The sequence below is a fragment of the Sorex fumeus genome, unplaced genomic scaffold, assembly GCF_029834395.1.
Source record: "Sorex fumeus unplaced genomic scaffold, SorFum_2.1 ptg000126l, whole genome shotgun sequence".
NCBI classification, from domain to species: domain Eukaryota; kingdom Metazoa; phylum Chordata; class Mammalia; order Eulipotyphla; family Soricidae; genus Sorex; species Sorex fumeus.
Genome location: NW_026606183.1, coordinates 6,735,496 through 6,748,905, shown reverse-complemented (window position 1 = coordinate 6,748,905; position 13,410 = coordinate 6,735,496). Strand labels below are relative to the sequence as shown.

The following is a 13,410-nucleotide window of genomic DNA, read 5'->3' as shown; positions in this document are numbered from 1 at the left end:
GAATCAAACCTGGGTAGGCAAACGCCTTGCCTGGTATACTACCTCTCCAGCTTCTAATTTTATTGTTTTTGTTTTTTGGGGAGCCATATTAAGCAATGCCAAGGGGCTACTCCTGGCAATGCTAGGAACATGTGGGATGCCAGCGGTCAAATCTGGGTCAACCACATGCAAAGCAAATGCTGTAACCACTGTATTATTGCTCCAGCTCCTATTACTATTTTTATGCCACACCCGGTAGTTTCTTGTGTTGCTCTGGGTGGTTCTTGGATTACTAAGCATTCCCAGGATGAGGTAGGGGGAATCAAACTGGGTTGACTGTAAGCAAGGATAGTGCCTTCATCTCTGTAATATCTCTCTGGTCTAAAACGTGTTTTGGGGAAAGAAACTCAAAGCCTTATAACATGCAAGGCACATGAAGTAAGCACATTAAGTGCTCAAATAAGTGAATATTTGTGTATATTCTCAAAGATGTGACTTCATCTAGATCAAGATATAGAATGGGTCAGCAAACTTTTTGTAGTCCCAGAGAGAAAGCTGTTTAGTTAGGCTTTGAAGTTTCTATTGCAAGTACTCACTCATCTCCCAAGCCCTTAACTGCTATCTCCTCCCTTTAATGTAAGAAAAATAGAACTTTAAATCAACAACACAGGGATAGATCATTAACTCTTTGACAAGCAGAGGGAAGTGCTAAACTTTATGGAGGAAGAGAGTAAACTGTAGGAGAAAGCACCCTACCATGGACTCCCAGAGAGGCCTTTAGGTGGCGAGTTTTGTCTGTACATCCTTTGTGTCTTTGATCTCCTGGCTATGCAACTCAGTTTACCAGGTGGATAATCTGATACTCAATTCATTTGTAAAATGAACTATTGTTGGGATTAAAAGATTATGCACAGGGGCTGAAAAACGGGGTAAAGCTACGTGTCCACCCTAGGTTCAATCCCGGCACCACATATGGTTCCCTGAGCCCGGCCAGGAGCCCACCTTGAGCACCTGCTGGGTGAGCCTCCCCCTCTTCCCCCCCCTCCTCCGCCTCTCGTAAAGATAACACACAAAGCAGCATCACTAGAAGGTAGCTGTTATTATTCTATTCGAGTGTAAATATTAGATTACTGATCTAGAAAGTAGGCAGGGACGCTAGGAGACCTACTGGGAATACTACCACCCTCGTGTAAAAACTAAGGCGCCCTTAGGCAAGAGGACGGCCGCGGGAGTGGAGGCCCCTGTGAACTTGCTGCAGATACCTAACAAACTGCCCCAGCTCTCTGCGCCGGGAAGCAGTCTACAGAGAAGGGAAGCACCGGTCCCGGCTGGCAGCCGCAATGCAGCTCCGGAGGCGGCTTCCCGGGCGGAGGGGGAAAGAGGCACCGTCGGGGAGCCGGCGCAGGCGGCGGGCCGCCTACATTTCCCAGCCTGCTGCGCGCTCGGCGGCGCCTGACGTTAGTACGCGAGCCTCCGCGCTCCTCCAACCTCGTTAGTGCATCTCGCGAGAAGACGGGCCGCGCTGGCGGTGGCGATAGCGAGCTGTGGTAGTGCTGGTGCTTGTGGTGGCGGCCGAGGCGGCGGCGGCCATTTTGGTGAGGCCTCCGAAGCGGCGGTTCTCTGGGAGTAGCTTCTCCCGTTCTTCCCACCCACCGCCCCCATCTCTGCTGTGAGAGGAGACTGCGGAGACACGGCGGTGGCCGCAGCCGCTAGTCTCGGGGGGACCTAAGGACTGCACGGGCGGCGGCCGAGAGGGGGCCATCCCCCCTCCTGGAAGGGAGGGGGCGGCGTGCACGCCCCCGAGGACGCAGGTAAGGAGAGGGAGACAAGATGGCGGACGCCCCTCCGTCCCCCGCCCCTGCCGGTGCCTGCGCGCGCATCTCGCCGCCGCCGCCTCCCCTCCCACCTTCCCGGGGTGCTGCGCGCGCACCTTCGGCCGGGGCCCCGGGGCCGGTGCGCGAGGCGGTCGGCGCGCGCCCATAGAGACAGGCTGAGGGGGGCCCGGCCGGCCGGCACCGAGCCCGGGGGCAGCGCCTCTCCCCGCCTGCGCACGCGTGCTTGAGCGAGCGAGGGAGCCCGAGAGGACGGACCCAGGTGGGCGCCCGCCCGCCCGCTACCCCGAGCCCCCCTCGGGCCGCGCGGGAAGAGGAAGAGGGGCGTGGGACGAGTAGTCGGGGCGCGCGCCCAGCAATTCCAGTCAGGGACCGGGACGTGGCGGCACGAACCCTGTCTTATGCGGCCTTGGGCGGTCTGGTGACGGTGGTAGGGGGGCGCTCCCCGACAGGCCGGGCGGAGAGGCGCACCAGCCCGGCGACCCCGGTGTGCGTGGGCTCGGGTTCCGGCGGGAGCCCCCGGGCGGTGCGCGCTGCCGGCTCCCTCCGCCTCCGGCCGCGCACGCGCGGGCCCCTCCCCCCGCCGGCCGCGCACGTTGGGTGGGGTGGGAGCCCGGGGGGCGGGGCTCGCTGGGGCAGAGGTCGGGGGTCACGGCGGGTCAGGCAGGTGGGAGGGGTTAGAGACCAACGAAACCAGGGGTCAAGAGTTCAGGCCGCGGGAATTCTGCCTAGCCCCCGGGTCCCGCGTGGCTGCGGAGGAGGGCGTGATTCGAAGGCAGCTCCGTGGTGAAGGGATTTCCTTCTAGTCTGGGAAACACTTCCGGGCCTTGTGTGCGTTCCCCCTGCCGGTTTCCGGGGCATGGTTGGCGCGGGGCCTTCCCCCCATCCGACGGCTCCTCTGATGTGGCCGGTGCTAGTGTTTGGGGCAGAGTCGGGCCCAGGTATAGGTGTTGCGGGGCTGTTCCCGGAGGAAGGGTGGATTCTGTGACCATGAGCTGCTTTTACCAGAAAGGCGAGCAGCCTGTGAGGACAGCACCACTGGTTTTGAGTTTCTGAATGTCACAGCTCTTTCTTTTTGTCCCTCCTCCTCTTTTTTTTTCTTTCTGGTTGTTTGTGTTTTCTATTCCGTGGTCAGAGCCTTTTCCACTTCAGCATTCACTGTTTTTCTTCTCTTCCCTACTCCTCCCTCCAGCCAGAATCCGATGCCCGTAGGGAATTCTGTTCTCACAAAAGATGGCATGCTTTCATTTTTCTAAAATGTGAGCGTTTCGCACAGCTGCAGCCCTTCAGCTTTCAAAAGCATTCGGGTATATTTGAAAACTCTCAAAAGCTGGTGTAAAGAAGGCACTGGTGATTGTAGACTGCATCCTCACTGGTGTTTCTCTTTTCTTTCAGGTGTGATTCTCATTACGGCGGCACCGTGGAAGTACAGACTTTCACAGGAGTTGTGGTCTCAGCTCACACAGGTGAGACTTCAAATACCGTTGTGTGAACTGGTACTAATGGAAGAGATGTTTGAGAAAATGAGAAAAATTATTGGTCAGTATTTGTGGTTTGGTGATAGTGCAACAACAGAGTTGGCACTAAGGATTGAGAAAGATCTGATCACCTTGGATCTTCTAAGGAGAGTCACATGTTTTTTGTGGGTTTGGCATTAGACTACCTAGCTTTAAGTCCTTATCTCTTCTTGTGTGATCTCCGTAAGGCATGTGGTCTTTGTCCTGGTTTCCTAACATAAAATGAGATTAGTAAAATGTAAGCCCTGTTGTGGAGTAACAAACTTCGTTAATAAGATTAATGTGAAGACTATAGGACACATCTAGCAAGAACATGTAAAGCAGATGGGTTTTTGGGGGGGGGGAGGGAGGCTGTCACACCTGGCTGTGCTCAGGGCTTGCTTTTGGCTCAGTACTCCGGGATCACTTGCTGGTGCTCAGGGAACTGTATATGGTGCTGCTGATCAAACTGGGCTGGAATATGCCAGGCAAGTGCCTAAATTCCCAATTTATCACTTCAGCTCCTATAGTTATATATGTGATACACATAGAGGTTTAAGAAATGTTGATTCAGGCCTGGAGGGAGCTCTGCTCATCAGGCTGAGCATATGCTGAGTAAGACGGAGGCCCTGGTTTGATCATTGGCTCCATATGGTCCCCTAGCACCACTGGAGTGATTCCTGAGCATTGCATAGCTCTCAAGCACTGCTTGGTGTGACCAAAACATAAAAGTAGAGTATAATGACTGCATTAATCTTTTTAAATGTTTCTCTTGGGTTGTGTTTTTAAAAGATTTTTAAACATTTCTCCCCCCCACCACTTTTTTTTTCTTACTCTTTTCAACCATATTTTAGGTGCTTCAGAGACCCGTGGACCTGAGCGGAGGCTGGGACGCCCTAGTGGGCCCCGGGCCCTGGAAGGCGGGTCCCGGTGGCCGGTGGCCCAGAATGAGGCCAGCTCCCAGCATGCCCTGCAGCCGGACACCGCCAGCCCCTCTGCCAGTAGCAGTGGTGACAACGACCCAGTCATTCTTCAGGCATCCAAAGAGGAGCCTGGGAGTGGGACCATGCAGAGCAGTCCCTCCCCTGCTCACCCTCAGCTCCCAATCCTACAGACACAGGTTTGAAAGTGGAGAGGGGTCCCTTTCTGTTGCTTTGTGAACTGTTGGTTCTGAGACTGAAGAAACAGGTTTTAGCTACATTTCTTTGATTCTTGTTACCTGAATAGCAGAGTTTGGAGAGGTTTTGGTGTTTAAATGTACAGTCAAGCTTGTTGGGCATTCTTTTTGTTGTTGTTGAGTATTGGTATACTTGATCATAGTATTATATCAAGGTTTTTAAACTTCTTGTAAGGATACTTTGGAAATAGAGGTTTGGACTAAGTGTTTTAAGAATAGCTCAAGGTTGGTTTTTTGTGTTTTTTTTTTTTTTCCTGGAAATAAGCTCTGTGATAGGTGTAGTTTTATTCTTGTATCAAGGAAATTCAGGAGCGAAAACTTGTTTTGGGGCCACACCTGGCCGTTCTAAGGGTATACGCCTGATTCTGTGCTTAGGGATCATTTCTATGGCAGATTCGGGTGGGGCCATAATGGGTGCCAGGGATAGAACCTTCGTCAACCCCATACGAGGCAAATGTCATACTTACTGTTCTATCCCTCCGGCCTAGGAAAATTTTGAAACTGAATAGATGTAGCTTTACTTAGGTAGGCATTTGATGGGTATTGATTTGGTATTTATAGATTTTCTAAGTAGGTGGGAGAATTTGTGGTGTTCTCTGCTGTGAGGCATATTATGTGACATTAGTGTGTTTATTATCAGCATTCAATTAGAACTTTGTTCTCCACTTGTGGATTGTGTAGTTAGTATCTTATAAAGTGGTAAGTGGATGTTTAAAGATGGTGTTTGCCCTACTTCCCCCATTGAATAAAACTATCTAGACTTGTCATGAATGTAGAGAAATTTAGGTTATTTTGAGATTTATGTGTTTGTGTGATGAATTGGGTAGTAACGGAGATTTATTTATAGCAATGAATTTGCCATGCTTTGAAAAAAGAGGGGAAAGTTGGAATTTATGTGAATGAAATCTTTGCGATTTTAAAAGGATCGTTGAAATTTGGGCTTGTGTTTTAAATGTTAGACTAAGTCCTGAGTCCTGTTGATTGCAAACTTGGTTCTGCGATCTTGAATACCTTACTAAGACTTTGATTACTAATGCTGTGAGCATAAAAACTAGGTTGATATCTTACTCCAGAGATTTTATTGGGAAAGAGCCAATGTATTTAAGATTATCGGTGCAGTGCTAAGCATTTATATTACATATCTTGCCCTTTCTAGATGGTGTCGGACGGCATGACAGGCAGCAATCCAGTGTCCCCTGCCTCATCTAGTTCTCCAGCCTCTAGTGGGGCAGGTGGCATTTCCCCCCAGCATATAGCTCAAGATTCCTCTCTGGATGGACCGCCAGGCCCCCCCGATGGTGCCACAGTGCCCTTGGAGGGGCTCAGTCTACCCCAAGCTGCTGACTTGGCCAACAGAGGTCCCAAATGGGAGAAGAGCCATGCTGAGATTGCAGAGCAGGCCAAACATGTATGTATTGGGATGGCCTGTGAAGATATCTTCTTCCTTAACCTTCTGTATTCCATGGTGTTTTTTTCTTTCCTTGGCACAAATTTAGTTTTTAAATTAAAGACATTGATTTGGCGCCCACCTGACAGTGCTCAGGACTACTCCTGGTGCTGTTCTTGTATTTGGGCACCATATGTGGAGCTAGGAAACAAACTGGATAGGCTGCATGCTAGGCTAGTAAATTACTCCCTATATCCTATGTGCAGCCCAAGCAGGCAGATGTGACTTACTTATTTTATTTCTGGGTCTCATCCACAATGCTCAGTATAGTACTCCTGAGTCTGTGTTTGGGGACTACAAGTGTGGTGATGGTTGACTTATTAGTAGGTTTATGGAGTTTCCCAAACTTAGCTTAAAGTCCCCTTTTCAGGAAAAGATTTACTTTTTAGCATACCCCTTCCTCATCCCACTAGAAATCTGGCTGCTTGTTTGCTTTCTTTTTCTTTTCAAAGAAAGTTTTTATTGAGGTAGTTTATTGAATGAAACTTGCTTAGGTAGATGTGAGAGGGGCTGGAGAAATAATATGGTAGGTACAGGTCTTGTTTGCACGTGGACAACAGGGGTTTGATTCCCCAGCATCCCCACGGGCTTTCAGTGTGCAAAGTATGTGCTCTAGCCTATCGAGTCTCCTGAGCACCACCAGGAATGATTTCCTTAGCCAGGAGTAACCCCTAGGTATTTTTGGGCATGATCTCAAAACCAAAGAGGAAAGAAAGATATGAGGAAAGAGGGGTATATGTCTTTAAGAGAGAAAGTTCTCCTGGGAGCAAAGAAACAGACATACAAGGTAACATGTTCCTGGGAGAACAGGGGCTTAAAGAGCAAATGAACAAAGTAGCCCTCACTTGCATCTGAGCCTGCTACTGCCCTCAGTTCCCCCACACTTCCTGCACTGGCTGGGGGGAGCCGGCTTCTCCCACTTTGGGAAACACTGATTTAGTCCGTTAATCTATGGGTTTCGTATGGGGTTCCTGTAACTGGGTGTTACCCCACCCCCCCAAAAAATGTGGGGAGGTCAGGGGTTGGGTTTTGGATTTGGGTCCATATTCAGCAGTGCTCTTACTCCTGATTCAGCACTCAGGGATTACTCTTGGTGGGCTTGGAGCACCAAATGGGATACTAGGGATCAAGCCCAGGTTGGCCCTGCTGTACCAGCTTTCTGGCCCCACAAAAAATATTTATTTGTATATACCTGGTACTGCTTGGAGGATCATGTATTACCCAACATCAAACATGGGCTTTCAGTATACAAAGTATGTGCTCTAGCCTATTGAGTTCTCTCTGGCCCTACAAAAAAAGCTTAAAAATATTTTTTTAGGGGTCAGAGAGAAAGTATAGGAGGTAAGACCCATGCTTTTCATGCAACCAACAGAGGTTTGGTCCCCAGCACCTGCTATGGTTCCCTGAATACCTCCAGGACTCACTTCTGAGCAGAGGTTAGAAGAGTCTTTAGGCACTGCTAGGCATAACCCAACTCTCCCCACTTACCCAAAATTAGTTATAGGGACCAGGGAGATAGTATAGGGATAAGGTAAGGCACTTGCATTCACTCATTTCTTCTTTGATATATCCCTGGCACCATCAGGGATCACTTCTGAGTACAGAACCAGGAGTCGCCTCTGAGCGCCAGTGGGTGTGGCCCAGACTCCTCTCTCCGAGATCAGTTTCTTCGTGATTCATTATCAGTAAATGTTTGATTTGTATGCTTTTATTTTGGTGTTTGGGAGGGCTCTTCTGGTGATTTTTGGCCAGTTGGGCTAGCATTTGAATATGAGGGGCCCCTAGCATGTATGATCTTGAATAAGAAACTTGAATTTTGAACCTCGTATTCTAAGAATGGGTATAATATTATAAGATTTAAATTTTAGGAGGAAACACGTGTTTTGTAAAGTTTAAGACTCAGACATGTACTGGTTTCTATCGCAGAGCCTGTGTTTCATTTATTTGACTAAAAGTTTTTAAACCATGAGCATCACATTAAAAATACAAATACTGGGCTGGAGAGATAATACAGTGGGTAAGGCGCCTGCCTTGCATATGGTGGACCCAGGTTCAATTCTCAGCATCCCATACAGTTCATCAAGCACTGCCAGGAGTAGTTCCTGAGTGCAGAGCCAGGAGTAACCCCTGAGTATAGCCTGGTATAGACCCCAAAAGATCCCTCCGTCCCCCGCCCCCAGTGCTTAGGATATTCAATACTGAGTTCAGTCCCAACCCCTCCCTCTCCTACATTCCAACACAGACACATTGTCAGATGACTTCCAGCTCTGCTGGACAGAGCTTCATTACCAGGCCAAGCACCAAACAACAACTTCCGCAGGTTGAGCACCAATGGAATTGGCCTCAGGACCCGAGCTCCACTTGGGTGTGGCCCAAAACAAAATAGGAACTATATTCCCACTTGCAAAATACGTATTCTATATTTCAGTGCTATCTCCCTGACCCTGTCCTGAGTATTTAATTTCTTTTGAGGGGTCCCATATCTGACTATGCTCAGGTCAGTGCTTACTCCTGCCTCTGCACTCAGGAATCACACCTGGTGGGTTGGGAGGACCACATGGGGTGCCGGGATCTAACCTGCATTAGATGCATTTAAGGCAAGGCAATCCCTTTCCCCACTACCCTATCTCTCTGGTTTTGTACTAAGGGTCTTGCGCGCGCCCCCCCCCCCCCCCCCAGCCTACCCCGCAAACCACAGTTTTTAGGCCACATGTGGCAGTGCTCAAGGCTTACTCCTGGTTCTGCATTCCGGGATCACTCCTGGAGTGCTTGGGGGACCGTGGGATTCCAGGGATCAAACCTGGAGTTTTGAATTCAGCTGCAAGCAAGGCAAGCACTCTATTTGCTGTGTTACTGCTCCAGTCCTGAGAATATGCTCTTTGAATAATGAAGGATGAAGGTCCTTTGTAAGTAGAGTACATAAGGAAGCATGTACTCCTTGCTTCTCTAGGAAATGTTTTCCTTTCTAAGTCTTTTTATATACTTCACACATGGAGATTGTGTGAAATAAAGTGTTGACTCTTATTTGGAGTCATTAGACCTATTTATAATTCCTATCTCTTATCATTTCCAGATTGACACATCTGGCTTTGGAGCTTGCACATTTAGTTGTGCTCATATTGGGGGCAGGGAGAGATTATTGCACATCAGATAGTGGTGCTTGCATATTTGACTTTTCAGTACTTACCAAGGTTTACACTCCTTCCATTGCATTGCTTGCTTATTTTTTTTTTATGTTTTGGTTTCAATTATACAATGATCAAATACCCATTCCTCCACCAGTGCCCATTTCCCACCACCACGGATCCCAGTATCCTTCCCACCCCCCATCCCACCCTGCCTCTGTGGCAGAGCATTCCCTTTTGTTCTCTCTCTCTTATTGGGTGTTGTGGTTTGCAAAAGAGGCAATGGGTGACAATCATGTTTGGTCTATAGTCTACTTTATGCTTGCTTATTTTTAATTTGTTACTTTATTGTTTTTGAACTACACCCAGTGTGCCATTCCTGGTAGTTTTGGGGGAACCAAGCAATGCTGGGGATTGAACCCAGGCATCCCACATGTAAAGTATGAAGTCAGACCTTTTGAGTTTGGGACCAAAGAATGAACAAATATGAGGACTTTCCTTATTTAATTATTTATTTTGTTTTGTAGTGCCAGTTCAAATAAGAACCTCGAACATGTGGTATAAAGGGTCTACCATTGAGCTGTATGCCCAGCCTGGGTCATTTTTTTTATTCACTTTGTAAATACTTAGAGGATCAGGATGTGGGCATAAAACAGTCTAGTCAGTATCGATACGTAGTTAGTGCTTATGAATTCATCCTGGCCTGGTTTACTTCACTTTCTTTTGTTAGGAGGCTGAAATTGAGACTCGAATTGCTGAGCTGCGGAAGGAAGGTTTCTGGTCTCTGAAGAGGCTGCCTAAAGTGCCAGAGCCTCCCCGCCCCAAGGGCCACTGGGACTATCTGTGTGAGGAGATGCAGTGGCTCTCCGCTGACTTTGCTCAGGAGCGCCGTTGGAAACGGGGTGTGGCCCGTAAGGTAAGTCCTTCACTTCCCTTAAGTCTGCCTTCTGGTTTTTGGGTTTGCTTTTCCCCTTCATGGGTGAGTTGGTTAGAAGGTATAAGGTTGCTATACTATTGGCCATAGTCTTGAGAGGCAAGTTCTGGCTTTCTATGTTTTGCTTTTTAGGTTTTATTTTTTTTTTGGCTTTCTATGTTTTTTGACTGTGATTATTTTCTTTGCTTTGGGCTTAGGGGAGTCACAGGGTTCTGACCTTGTGTTTTCGTGCTGATTCCTCATTTCTACAGGTGGTGCGCATGGTGATTCGACACCATGAGGAACAACGACAGAAAGAAGAACGGGCTCGGAGGGAGGAGCAGGCCAAGCTGCGTCGAATTGCTTCTACCATGGCTAAGGATGTTAGGCAGTTCTGGAGCAATGTGGAGAAGGTAGGAAGCAGGGACTGGAAGTGGAGATACTTGGAATTTGGTTGGCGAATAATATGATAAAATGAATGATTAAAATTTATCTGTAGGAGAGAATGTTGTAGCTTTAACAATTCTAATATTTAACAGCTTTAATTTTTGTTATGAGTTAGACCTTTCAAGCAATATTGTGAAGAAGAAATAAATACAGTGGAAAATTATGGACATTGCCTTTGGGAATTGTGTATTACACTGCTTGGCAGCTGCCTGACCCCACAATCTTCTATCTCTTGCTAGGGATTTAACATACTTTTTCCTTATTTGTTTTTGGTTTTGGGCCACACCTGGAGGTGCTCAAGGTTTGTTCTTGGCTCTACATTTAGGGATCCTCCTGGTGGTGCTTGAAGTTCCCTTTGTGGTACTGGGGATCAAACATGGGTCATCTGTGTGGAAGGCAAATGTCCCGCCTACTGTTCCGTTTCTCTAGGCCTGGCATACATTTTTCTAAAACCTGTCTCTAAGCCACTTACTTGCTTAAATGTTCCCAGATTTTCTATTAACTTGAAATTGTTTCTCAGACTTCTGTCTATGTTTTCTTCTTTTTATTTGATTTTTCTGCCTATATTTTATCTCCTACTAGATTGTCTTTCTCTTTTCCACTTTGAATATTTTTCTTTAGTACATATATTGCCATTTACTGTATGCACATAAAATACATTTTCTGCTTCTAGAAACTACTTAGTCTTTAAATTAAGACTGAGATTCAGAGGGTGCAGAGATCACTCAGTGGATTAGAGCATATGATTTGTATGCAAAGGCCCAGGTTTGATTCCTGGCACCTCATGGTCGTGCTGCCAGATGTAGTTCACAATCAAAAAAACAACCCTCCACCCTGCATTAAAAAGATTCAGATTCAAGTGTATTGCTTGTATACAAATTTTCCTCTACTGGATGCTCACTAGTTCTCTCACATGGGTTCCCGTTTGAATTATGTCAGAAGAACCTTTAATATTAAGTTCTTTCTCCAGAAAGACCAGCTTAGGGCCTTTCTCTTCTAAATGAGAGGTAAATAAGTACATGAATAAACACTATTTCGGTTTCTTGCTTGTGGCAGGTGGTGCAATTTAAGCAACAGTCACGGCTTGAAGAAAAGCGCAAAAAAGCTCTGGATCTGCATCTAGACTTCATTGTGGGGCAAACTGAAAAGTACTCAGACCTTCTATCTCAGAGCCTCAACCAGCCTCTAGCCTCCAGCAAAGCTGGGTCTTCTCCTTGCCTTGGCTCTTCCTCAGCTGCCTCTAGCCCTCCACCCCCTGTTTCCCGACTGGATGATGAAGGTGTGTGTCCTCTTTGGCTCTGTTACTCTTCCTCGTGTACCCTTTCCAGAGCTGAAAACCCACCCTGTGGCTTGCAGGGCCCCGTGGACTTTGTGACCTTGTTCTCCTGCTATAGATGGGGACTTCCAGCCCCAGGAGGAGGAGGAAGAAGATGATGAGGAGACGATTGAGGTTGAAGAACAGCAGGAAGGCAATGATGCAGAGACCCAGAGGCGCGAGATTGAGCTACTTCGACATGAGGGAGAACTGCCATTGGAGGAGCTGCTCCGTTCCCTCCCCCCACAGCTTCTGGGAGGGCCTTCCAGTCCCTCAAGGACCCCCTCATCTCATGATAGTGATACTCAAGATGGGCCTGAAGAAACTGGTGAAGAAGATTCCTCTCAGGTGTTGAAGGTATGGGTGGAATGGTGTGGAGGGAAGACTCAGAATAGGAGCAGAGGGGAGAGGTTTAGGGACTGAATTGTGGTCTGTAGTGGTGGATGTAATAATTTGGGGATGGAATTGGAAGAATCAGGGTTTGCGGGAACTCGTAGGCTGAGATGGCAGTTTCTCATGCAACAGTGGATGAACATACAGAACTCTTCAAGTCTCTGTTTGACATTGAAAAATTATTCTGGGACTGGAGAAACAGTATAGTGGGTGAGGTGCTTGCCTATCCCTGGGGTATCCTTTGAGCACCACTGGAAGTGAACAGAGACAGTAAGTCTGAACACAGCTGAGTGTCTGCCAAAAGACAGGAAAGAAAGGAAAAGAAAAAACTTCTTTGGTCTTGACTGCTCTATGAATGATGGTGATAATCCCTTAGGAGTAGTTTTGGAGGTGTGTGGCTAAGATGGTAAGTAAACTTGAAAGTCTCTTTGGCACAGAGTTTCTCTGTTCTCCACGTGTTTGTGGTGGTGGTGGTGGTGGTGTTTTGGGGGGTGTGGTGTTGTGCTCTGTATTAGCCAGCACTTTCACAGGTTCCGTCCTAGATAGTGGACTGGGATTTGGTAGTTGGTGCTAAGAGCAAAACCCTTGATTGAAACCTTGCCTGGGGTTGTGCCAATGGCAGCTGTCACTCAGTGGGACAGAGAGACTGTTCTTTGCTGTCTTACTCTGCAGCATTCTTTTCTTTTGCTGTTGAAACCTTAGGCCCTTTCCCTTCTTATACTTTGTCATGCAGGTTAAAAAAACCCCATCTGTCACCCGGTGCAATAAGCGGCCTTGGCAACCAGATGAAGATGACGAAGAGTTTACTGCCAATGAGGATGAAGGTCAGGCCTATTCTCTTGATTCTGTTGCCCTGTAACCCTTGAGTTATCTGAACAGTTTTACTCTCTTCTTTTTGCTCGGTCTTGTTCCTCTGTCTCTGTTGATTGTCTTCATTCTCTTTGCTAGCGGAGGATGAAGAAGATACTATCGCAGCTGAAGAGCAATTGGAAGGGGAAGTTGATCATGCCATGGAACTGAGCGAGTTGGCGCGAGAAGGTGACATTTACTAGATATTTTATTGAGTACATCTGCTAAGTATCTTTTCTGTGTAGAACGCCAGGGATAAAAAGATGAATAAGGTATTTATTGAGGGAGAATTACCAATTCTGATTGTTGACTCAGTGCCTGGACCTGAAGATTTGATGCTGCTTGGGCCCTGCAGTGCTGAGATACCTGGAAAACTGGTGGTGCTGGGGTCCTCCAGGGTAGCACCCAGTAGTGCTTTGGGGCATCCTGTGCTGGGA

General features: G+C 47.7%; 1 protein-coding gene and 1 non-coding gene across 5 annotated transcripts in view; both read left to right on the top strand.

Moving 5' to 3' along the window:
* The first annotated feature begins 1,496 nt into the window (after positions 1-1,496).
* Positions 1,497-13,410, top strand: part of SRCAP (Snf2 related CREBBP activator protein) — a 42,690-nt gene continuing 30,776 nt past the window's right edge. For 3 of the 4 annotated variants that reach the window (XM_056137698.1, XM_056137699.1, XM_056137695.1), the window contains exons 1-10: positions 1,497-1,790; positions 3,207-3,277; positions 4,162-4,427; positions 5,641-5,892; positions 9,787-9,972; positions 10,242-10,382; positions 11,473-11,695; positions 11,811-12,088; positions 12,858-12,948; positions 13,073-13,162. In XM_056137698.1, the coding sequence (XP_055993673.1) occupies positions 4,374-4,427; positions 5,641-5,892; positions 9,787-9,972; positions 10,242-10,382; positions 11,473-11,695; positions 11,811-12,088; positions 12,858-12,948; positions 13,073-13,162 (1,315 nt within the window). In that variant the 5' untranslated portion in view covers positions 1,497-1,790; positions 3,207-3,277; positions 4,162-4,373. Of the gene's footprint in view, positions 1,791-1,898; positions 2,074-3,206; positions 3,278-4,161; positions 4,428-5,640; positions 5,893-9,786; positions 9,973-10,241; positions 10,383-11,472; positions 11,696-11,810; positions 12,089-12,857; positions 12,949-13,072; positions 13,163-13,410 lie in introns of those variants that run through there. The other variant, XM_056137697.1, reaches the window with a different exon arrangement.
* LOC130045038 (small nucleolar RNA SNORA30/SNORA37 family) lies at positions 12,640-12,767 on the top strand. Its single transcript, XR_008795516.1, has one exon. It is a non-coding gene; the product is annotated as a small nucleolar RNA SNORA30/SNORA37 family (small nucleolar RNA).